This window comes from Primulina huaijiensis, chromosome 11, assembly GCF_012295235.1.
Source record: "Primulina huaijiensis isolate GDHJ02 chromosome 11, ASM1229523v2, whole genome shotgun sequence".
NCBI classification, from domain to species: Eukaryota; Viridiplantae; Streptophyta; class Magnoliopsida; order Lamiales; family Gesneriaceae; genus Primulina; species Primulina huaijiensis.
The window spans coordinates 23,420,207-23,430,159 of NC_133316.1; the positions used below are offsets into that span (position 1 = coordinate 23,420,207).

At 37.6% G+C, this 9,953-nt stretch overlaps 1 protein-coding gene across 1 annotated transcript; it reads left to right on the forward strand.

Annotated features, from left to right (window-relative positions):
- The first annotated feature begins 928 nt into the window (after positions 1 to 928).
- LOC140987481 (enhancer of mRNA-decapping protein 4) lies at positions 929 to 9,262 on the forward strand. The gene is made up of 12 exons (XM_073456005.1): positions 929 to 1,901; positions 2,090 to 2,139; positions 2,215 to 2,371; positions 2,464 to 2,682; positions 4,667 to 4,795; positions 4,955 to 6,568; positions 7,062 to 7,421; positions 7,506 to 7,625; positions 7,794 to 7,964; positions 8,073 to 8,237; positions 8,311 to 8,430; positions 8,588 to 9,262. The coding sequence occupies exons 1-12, from the start codon at positions 1,011 to 1,013 to the stop codon at positions 8,894 to 8,896; spliced, it is 4,305 nt and encodes a 1,434-aa protein (XP_073312106.1). The 5' UTR covers positions 929 to 1,010; the 3' UTR covers positions 8,897 to 9,262.
- The last annotated feature ends 691 nt before the right edge of the window (positions 9,263 to 9,953 follow it).

Genomic DNA, 9,953 nt, shown 5'->3' on the forward strand with positions numbered 1-9,953 from the left:
TTGTAATCCGAAAATATTACTTCAACTTAAGATGACAGTTGATGATGATTATTTATTTAGTTTATAAAAATAGTATATTATAAAATAAAAATCAACTGTCTAATTTTGTAACGAAATTAAAATAACATGAATTTGTAAAGATTATAGAGCCTGTTTGATAGAAGAAGTTACAATTAAAAAGTGTTTTTTTTTTAAAAAAGTGTTTTTTTAATTTTTAACTTGAGTCCGTTTGGTATAAGAAGCTACAATTAAAAAAGTGCTTTTTTAATTTTTAACTTGTTTAGGTGTGCTTTTAGTGCTTAAAAAAGCACTTATTTAAGTTGAAATTAGAGCTTTTTTAAAAGCCCTATTTTAGAGCTTTTTTCACTAGCTTTTTTAATAACCTAAAAAACATCTACCAGTGGCCTCCTCTCAATCTTTTCTCCATTCTTCTACAAGGTATAATTTTTTTTTCCGTCGAGGTTTTTGTTCGTTCATTTTTTTCTGCTTTCTTTTTGCTGCAGAATCTACACTCCCTATTCATTTACGTCTGTATTACGTATTGTGAATTAGATAATTATGTTACAATTCGGTCAATTATCCGATAAATCCATGAAGTCAGGAAGGGGAAAGTATTTGCTTATTCCATTTACCAAAGGTACGAGATAGCAAGAGCCAACACAAAAACATATTACGGAAATGAAAGAATTGAGAGTGACATAAGAAATTCACTGCCAATACAAGGTCGACATTGAAGTATTAGTTTTTATTTAAATAAATTAAAATAGAATGTAAACATTAACCATTGTTATTAACAATTGTTTTTATCTATTCATCCAAACACAATATTAACACAACTTTTACTTAAAAAAATACTTTTAAAAACCAACTTAAAAAAACACCTTTTTAATCCAAAAAAAAAAAAAATTTTGATAGCAAACGAGCATCCATTCTTCAACTTGAAAAATGGCAAATAGAGAGATGTGAGCCACTGACCACTGAGCAACACCGCAGCAGTTAACTCTGTAGAAATGGCGACCCCCGGAAATTCCAATCCACCTGGCGGAGCTCCTCCGTTCGACATTCCCAAGTTATTCAGACCTTCCACTTCCCTGGCAGCATCACCTGCTTCCAGCCCCCATCCCCAAAACATTACCAACAGTGACAGCGCCTTCACCAACCCTAATTTGATTTCAGCTCCCTTTCCGCCCCCCTCGGCCTCTTTTCCGCCGCACACCACTGCGGGCGGAGGGCAATATTCGTATCTTCCTCAAACCTCGCCGTTCCACCACCAACCCCAGTTCCACCATCTTCCTATGTACAATCCTCCATCCAACTCTCGGGAATTTGCGAACGTTAACTCCCAGAGGTCCATGTCCTATCCTACGCCCACACTCCAACCCCAAGCTCCAGTGCCTAGTTCCCCCCACCGCAATTTCCAAGCCCCTGCTAGTTCCCAAAACCCTAACAACCACGGTGCTCGTTTGATGGCGCTTTTGAGTGCTCCACCTTCGACGCTGGACATTCCAAATGAGTCCACTATGCCGATGCCCCAAAATCTCCCCACTTCTTCAGGCTCGGATTTTTCCATACCACAATTTGTGAACAATTTGCCATCTGGGCCAGGATTATTAGTTTCACATCAGGGCCCTGTGATGCGGATGCCAAGTAGTAAACTCCCCAAGGGGAGGCATTTGAGCGGCGATCATTTGGTTTATGATATAGATGTCAGGTTTCCAGGAGAGGTCCAGCCCCAGCTTGAGGTTACACCCATTACCAAATATGGGTCGGACCCAGGACTTGCCGTGGGCAGGCAAATTGCAGTGAATAAAACATATATATGCTATGGACTTAAGTTGGGGGCTATTAGAGTTCTTAATATCAATACAGCCTTAAGATCCTTGCTCAAGGGCCTAGCTCAGGTTTGGTTCACCTTTTTGGCACTGGGACTTTTTTGTTGTCAGAGAAGGAATTTTTTTTGAGTTTGTTCAATTGTGTATGAGGTGGTAATCTTATTATTAATTTTTCTTATTGTTTCTCTCATTCATGCGAGCATTTGAAAATAACCTTAATTGAACCGTGTTGAATTATTTATTCCTGCCACTGCCAGAGGGTCACAGACATGGCTTTCTTTGCCGAGGATGTTCATCTTTTAGCTAGGTAACTTCTTCCACCACTGTTGTGGGATCCCATATTTTCTGTATTCTCTTTAACAAGTTAGTTGCTTGCATACAGTGCAAGTGTAAATGGTCGTGTTTATGTGTGGAAGATTAATGAAGGTCCTGATGAAGAAGACAAGCAGCAAATTACTGGGCGAATTGTCACTGCCATTCAAATTACTGGAGAAGGAGAGTCTGTTCATCCCCGAGTTTGTTGGCATTGCCATAAACAAGTATTTCACCATCAACGACATGTTTTTGGTCATTTGACCCTATTTTTATCTCTTGGTGTTGATTTGATGGGTAATCTTGTTTTCTCTAACAGGAAGTTCTTACTGTTGGGATTGGTATGCACATTTTGAAGATTGATACTACAAAGGTAGGAAAAGGAGGAAAAATCTCAGCGGATGAACCTCTAAAATTCACCATTGATAATTTGATTGATGGCATCCAACTTGTTGGTAGTCATGATGGGGAAGTGACTGACTTGTCTATGTGTCAGTGGATGACCACCCGTTTGGTATCTGCTTCAGTAGATGGCACGGTTTGTTATATATTTCTTTAACTTTGCCCTACAGCTGGTGTGATTTCTAGTTTTCTCGCTAATAGCAGGGAGCAAGTTATTGCCTGATCATATTTCCTTTTGTTCTGCATTTATTTGGCTGAGGGCTGATATACTCATTCAAAGTGAGCTGTAGAATCAATGAAATTAGTTTACTTCTCTCCCTTGCACATACAATTGTAAAAAGTAAGTTATCAAAGGTTGAGTTCCAGGAAAAGATCAGTAGGATTTGAAATAATGTTTGCAAAAGAACAAGAAAGTATTAACAAATTACCTCGAGATTTTCCTGTGTGTCTGCATTGTAATATAACCTTATTGATTTTTCCAGCGAAGAAATATATTCAAACTTGTTATCGTAGAGATTGTAAGAGAAAATGGAGTTGGATGATAAATCTTAACAAGGAACAAGAAGTGAACTATACAAGTTACCTCCTCCGGAGAAGCAGATCTTTTAATTGTATCAGACTCGTGAAGGCATCAATTAGAATAAAAGACGAGCATTCAATAATATTTCACGAAGGAGTAGCACTTTTTACCTCTTTTATAAATTTTTAAGCTCTTGTTCAGGTTTGAAGGTGGGTACTATTGTTTCTTCCCTTGGAGTACTGTAGTAAGGGACTGGTTAGTTTGATTGATCTGTATGTTTTAATTAATATCTGTGATGTCAGTTTGATGATATGGATGCTACACATTAAAAACAAATTACTAAATGTTCCAACACTTGACAAAGGCCAGTCATATATCTAATGACATGGACTTAGTTGCGCATATCAATTGCATCTGGTTGCTATCTTGCAGTCCACTTGATCCTGTGAATATTATATAATTTCAAGTTGCAAGGACTTGGAATTTAATGATTATAATTGTTTTCTTTTCCAAAGGAACGTTTTGTTGTTTCCTTTAGAACTTGAATGTATTCCAGTGAGCACTTTGTTTTCATCGTAGTTTTTATTCTGTGTGTCTGTATTACATGGACTTGATTGTCTGTTTTAACTTTTGAATGAATTCATCATTTAAACTAGCGAATGGGTACGCACATTGTGTGCGTAACATATTACATAAATATTATGTGTTGCACATATTTCTTTCTCAAGATTAGTTATGATATTTACAAAATTAAATATGACATGAGATTTAGTATGGTGAATTTTTTATAACCATGAAATATGAAAATTTAACAACACTATATAACGTGAAATAAAAATATAAACAAATAGTAATTTAATAAATAAAACACAATCATTTTTTTTGAAAGAGTTAATTGAAGAACTAAGTTATATACATTTTATCAAATATGTGGGGGTGGTTTTGGAATTAAAAAAGGCTTCACCAAAAGTTAGTTGAGTATTAGAGTCTCTCCTTTAACTAATAGTATAGATGATGGTTGTAAGTTTATTGAACCACATCATAAAGGTCGCTAATTAGGGCATTGATCGTAGATAACTTGTTATTACATTTTTTGTGGGCACCTCCAAAAGCAAAATAAAATTTTCAATTTAATATATATGAGTAGTGGGTAGATCAGCAGGGAAAATTTTGTATGTATTAAATCTAGCAATTTTTGCAGCGACACGAGTATGTACCAACTAATTAAAATGTAATTGTGTCCATAGGGTCTGGATCAACTGCATTGAAATGCTATGGTAAAATCGAAGAATATGAGGCAAGCATAGTTATTTTAGAAAGAAAAGATTCCGATGTTGTATGGTGAAGTACCTAAATCCAACATAAAATGGCTAGGCCCTTAGTGATGCACGTGAAGTAAGGGTGTTGTGAAGGAAAAAATTTCTGATTCCGAATGCTGTTTGTGGATTGTTGCTGACGGTCAGGATGCCTCCAATTCTAAATCACTGAAGTCTGAATACCCAAATATAACGCGTACTTACGTTTATTTGGTGCATGGTGATTGTGCTATCTCGTATGAAGTTTCCGGGGTTGAGGACTCGTCACTTTTTTTCTTTTGCAGATTAAAATTTGGGAAGATCGAAATCCATTACCAATAGCAGTTCTCCAGCCTCATGGTGGACAACCTGTTAATTCTGTCACATTTTTGGCCGCTCCTCATCGTCCAGACCATATAATACTCATGACTGGGGTAAACGCAAATAGAGATTCATTTAGTTTAAATCAGAAAGTTATCTTTGTTAATGGTCTCAGTAACACCACTTGCATCAAATATTACTTTTTAATTCTTGCTTTGCTTATGGTTTTATTTGTTATATCGCTTCACTCAGCTTTTAAAGGATATGTTCAGGGACCTCTGAATCGGGAAGTGAAGATATGGGTATCAGCAAGTGAGGAAGGTTGGTTACTTCCTATTGATGCTGAATCATGGCGCTGCACGCAGACATTGGAATTAAAGAGTTCAGAAGCTCGAATAGAAGAAGCTTTCTTCAATCAAGTGATAGCCTTGTCACAAGTTGGTCTTCTTATATTGGCAAATGCCAAAAGGAATGCTATATATGTTGTGCATCTGGAATACGGTCCTAATCCCGCTGCAACATGCATGGATTACATAGCTGAATTTACGGTCACAATGCGAATACTGAGTTTCACAGGTACAAGCGAGTCGCTACCTAATGGGGAGCAAGTTGTTCAGGTATATTGTGTCCAGACCCAGGCTATTCAGCAGTATGCGTTGGACTTGTCACAGTGTCTGCCACCTGCAATAGGAAATTTAGTGTATGAGAAGTCAGAATCTAATGTTTCGCGTGAAGCTTCTATTATAGAAGGACAAATTGATTTGGAGTCTTCTGGCATTAAAGCAACAGGGGTATCGATAACTAGTTCAGCACACTCATCATCCATACATGATAGTGGCTTGGAGAATAAACCTACTGTGAGATACCCCGTTGACCCTGTTTCTGCCGAGTCACCCAGCCTTCAGGAGTTTGCTCCCTCAAGTACTGAAAGCAAACCAATGCCTTCACCTGTAAATGCTAGTGATGGTAATCTTTCCTCTGTTGCTTCACCTTCTCTACCTTTGAGCCCCAGGCTGTCCAGAACACTTTCTGGTTTTAGAAATCCAACGAGCAGCTTGGAGCATGGTGTTTTGAGTACTGATCGGGGTGTAGAGCCTAAAATTGTTGAATATACAGTTGACAGACAAATGGACACCATTCATAGTAACTTGTCTGACGTTGCTTCATTGGACGGTGATTCAAGAAACTATGATAATAAGCATTCTCAAGACGATATCCCCTTGGCATTCAATCATCCCACAAATTTCAGACACCCCACTCATTTGATTACTCCTTCTGAGATTTTGATGGCCAATTCATCCTCTGAGGTGATGCACAAAACAGAGGCCCAAAGCGAGGTTGAACTAAAAATTCAAGATGTGTTAATGAGCAATGATACAAGGAATTCTGTTGTAGAGGTAAAGGTTGTGGGCGAAACAAAATTTAATCAAAATATTGACGATGAATCTCAAGAAGAACTTCAGACTTTTCTGTCGGAAAAGCGGGAAAATATCTTTTGCTCTCAAGCATCCGAACTAGGGGTTGAGATGGCCCGAGAATGCCGTGGCATATCACCTGAAACTTATATAGTAGAGGAAGATCGGCAGTTTGATGGAACTTGTGGAACTGAAACAGTTGCCCAACCTTCAACTGTAAAAGAAGAAATTCACGACTCCGGAAAGGATGGTCCCAGCAGTGTCATTGAGTCATCAATTCCTGTGCTGGCTCCACAACCTACACCCAATGCCAAAGGGAAGAAGCAGAAGGGAAAGAGTGCTCAGGGATCTGGCCCATCTTCACCCTTACCAAGTGCTTTCGATTCGGCAGATTCTTCTAATGAACCAGGCATCAGCTATAGCACTCCTGTAGAATCACAAATTTATTCCATGCAAGAGATCTTGCATAAGGTAATTCTGAGCCTTTTAATATTAATATTAATATTATTTACTGTTGGACAAAAGATCTTTAAAAAGACGTTATATATGTTATATGTCTTCATTCTTTAAACTCAGTCATCAGATATTATATGACTTAAGTTCTCTAAGTCTAAAAGATGTCAGTTTTCTCAAAATGTCGTCACTCATTTGAGTTATATTGGTTAATTTGAAAGGTTCTTGGATGTATTACTTTTATTTTAATGTTGTTCTCATACAAGGTCATTGTTAAATGCTATCGAGTGCTTGAATGTTGCTCATTTTTGGTCGTTTTTGCTCTCCAAGTAATGGTAGTTTTATTGGTGATTTTTTTCATAGGAATAATCCTAAATGCTGGTCCAAATTTTTTAATGCATCAGGTAGAGGCTAACCAATTTATCAATGGCAATCAAGTGCAAATTGTTGACGGCGTCTGATTTATGTGTCAACATTTTGATCTAACCCTTTACGGCTTATATATTTTCAGCTTGTAGCTCTGCAAAAAGACATGCAGAAGCAGATGACAACAATGATTGCTGCCCAAGTTACCAAAGAAGGCAAAAGACTTGAGGCATCATTGGGACGAAACATGGAGAAAGCTGTAAAAGCCAATTCTGATGCTTTATGGGCTCGCTTGCAAGAAGATAATGCAAAACAGGAAAAGGCGTCTCGAGAGCCAGCACAACAAGTAACAAATATGATAAGCAGTTTCTTAAACAAAGACTTGCCTTCATTGATAGATAAAACTGTGAAACGAGAAGTTTCTTCACATGGGCAATCTGTGGCTCGGGCTATCATTCCCACAATTGAGAAAGCAATATCCACTTCTATTGCTGAGAGCTTCCAGGTTAAATTTCGACTTTTCTTCACGTGTTAAAGTTTGTTATCATGGTTTAGTTATTTCTGAATCATGCATTATTTATGTGATCAGAAAGGGGTGGGTGATAAAGCTGTTAATCAACTGGAAAAATCAGTCAACTTCAAGCTTGAAGCTGTAGTTGCTAGGCAAATTCAATCTCAATTTCAAACTTCTGGCAAGCAAGCTCTTCAGGTACAAATCAAGAGAATAAGTTTTACTATTATTTTATTGTTCTTTGAGCTCTATTCTTTGTTTACAAAAATTGAGATGGATTATTTACGAAATGGCATAGGCCTGTATCTCTATTTTTATGTAGTTTTCTGCCTCGTTAAGTCTAATTCATATTGGTTTAAAATGCAGGAAACACTGAAATCGAGTTTGGAAGTTTCTGTGATTCCTGCGTTTGAAATGTCATGCAGGGCAATGTTTGAGCAGGTCGATTCCGCGTTTCAAAAAGGAATGGTTGAACATACTGCAGCAGCTCAGCAGCAGTTTGAGGCTTCACATTCATCACTTGCACTTGTTTTGAGGGTATTTATATTTTGCAATACTATGCTAATGTTTCTAAATATGCACGCTATGTCTAATAGTATCTTCTTGGTATCTACCTGCCCCAATAATTTTTGTTATTTTCTTTAGGATGCTATAACTTCCGTGTCATCAATGTCTCAAACTTTGAGCAACGAGTTGCTTGAGGGTCAAAGAAAATTGGTAGCTCTTGCTGTTGCAGGAGCAAATTCTAAAGCAGCAAATCCTTTGACTGATCAGCTGAGTAATGGTCCTTTGGGTAGTCTACACGAGAAGGTTTCTCCGTTTTCCCCTAATTTTTAACTACTTGGTGCTTTCAGACCTATTTATTCTGAATGCTATTTTTTAGCTCGAGGTTGATCCAACAAAAGAGCTTACTAGATTGGTAGCTGAGCGGAAATATGAGGAGGCTTTCATTGCTGCCTTGCATAGGAATGATGTTACTGTTGTATCATGGTTATGTTCTCATGTATGCTCTACTCTTTTTCCTCTCTTTTTAATTAGAATATCAGAAAGGCGTACACACACCATTTTCTTCACATACATGTATTTATTGCCATGGTTTTTTTTTTAAAAAAAATCGGAATCCTCATTTTTTTCCTTTCCATACCATTCTTCGTATTCAGGTTGATTTGCTTGCGATTTTGGCCATGAATCCGCTACCATTGAGCCAAGGGGTACTCCTCTCTCTTCTACAGCAATTGGCCTGTGATATCAGCAAGGAAACCCCTCGAAAACTAACTTGGATGAGGGAGGTTCTAAGTGCTATAAATCCTGCCGACCCAGTGATTATGGTGCACGTACGGCCCATCTTCGAGCAAGTATATCAAATAATGAATCACCATCACAGCATTCCAACCACTGCCGGTTCCGAACTTTCCAACATTCGCTTGATCATGCACGTAATCAATTCCATGCTTATGGGCTCCAAATGATTCCAAAGCTACTCCGCATATTTCAAGGAATTATAAAGTCGTGTGGGGATTTTGGAAGGTTTGTATTCTAGGTTACTCGGTCAGAAGATTAGAATTTAAAATAACGTATCTTTTCCCGACCCTTAAATATGTGCAGAAATTTGTTTGTATTTCCGTTTTCAGTGATTTGAAGAACATGTTTGTTTATACGCAATTTTGTGCTTGTACGCACTTGTTCGACTGAGAGTTTGTGTTCTTCTTGGTTTCTTTGATAATATTATCATCGGTCTTGTGGACTTCGATCAACAATGCTTTGCCCCCTTTGGAAATCGATTTATTTCATGTAAAATTAGTTATTTGTTATATGGCTGGATATTCTAATTGTTATGCGTGGCTGTATTTACGTGAGTACGTGCATTCACTTTTTTTGCTTTCAGTTTTGTTGGTGGTGAATCAGTTGGGTGCCAATTACTCGAGCTCGGCTCAGGTCGAGTGTATGACTACCCTGTCGATATTAGACTAGGGTTTGGTTTCAAGCATCCAGTTCTAAGTTGCTGTTCCATTGTCTAGATTCTTGCTGATTTTTACGAGAGTGATTGCTTCCGCTAAATTAGACTTGATCTTGATTGATAGGCACTCAGCTTACTTTCCTGTCTGCCCAACAGAGAAAGGCATGAGCTTTTCGTTTTGACCTTTTCCCAAAACAACTTCCTTAGGCAACTGGTACGCCAATTACCAATACAACATTTCAAAATGGCGTTTTATTTCGTAAATAAATGAAATGACACATAAAAAAAAAAAAGGGAGAGAGAGAGCATTTGAAAATATTTGGAAAAAATTCATTCGATTTTCAAGAAAATTATTGGTTTCCGCATTTTAGTGTGTGCTGACATGGGACATAGTATTACTTCGGGACAATCATTGATATCATCCACTACTTGTTACTGTTGAATAGAATACAATGGGTTTAATAATTCACCTTCAAAACATTTAAATTTAGTCCCTAATTTGAAGACACTAGTAAATTAAATTGCGTTTCGTGTGAGACACAAGGTGGTAAGATTGATTCTATAAAGAG

Bases quoted from the DNA above. Each gene is read 5' to 3' on its own strand.
- LOC140987481 (XM_073456005.1), top strand. From the start codon at position 1,011: ATGGCGACCCCCGGAAATTCCAATCCACCTGGCGGAGCTCCTCCGTTC. The intron at 6,569-7,061 runs GTAATTCTGAGC...ATATATTTTCAG, and splicing joins TGCAAGAGATCTTGCATAAG to CTTGTAGCTCTGCAAAAAGA. The intron at 8,431-8,587 runs GTATGCTCTACT...CTTCGTATTCAG, and splicing joins TATCATGGTTATGTTCTCAT to GTTGATTTGCTTGCGATTTT.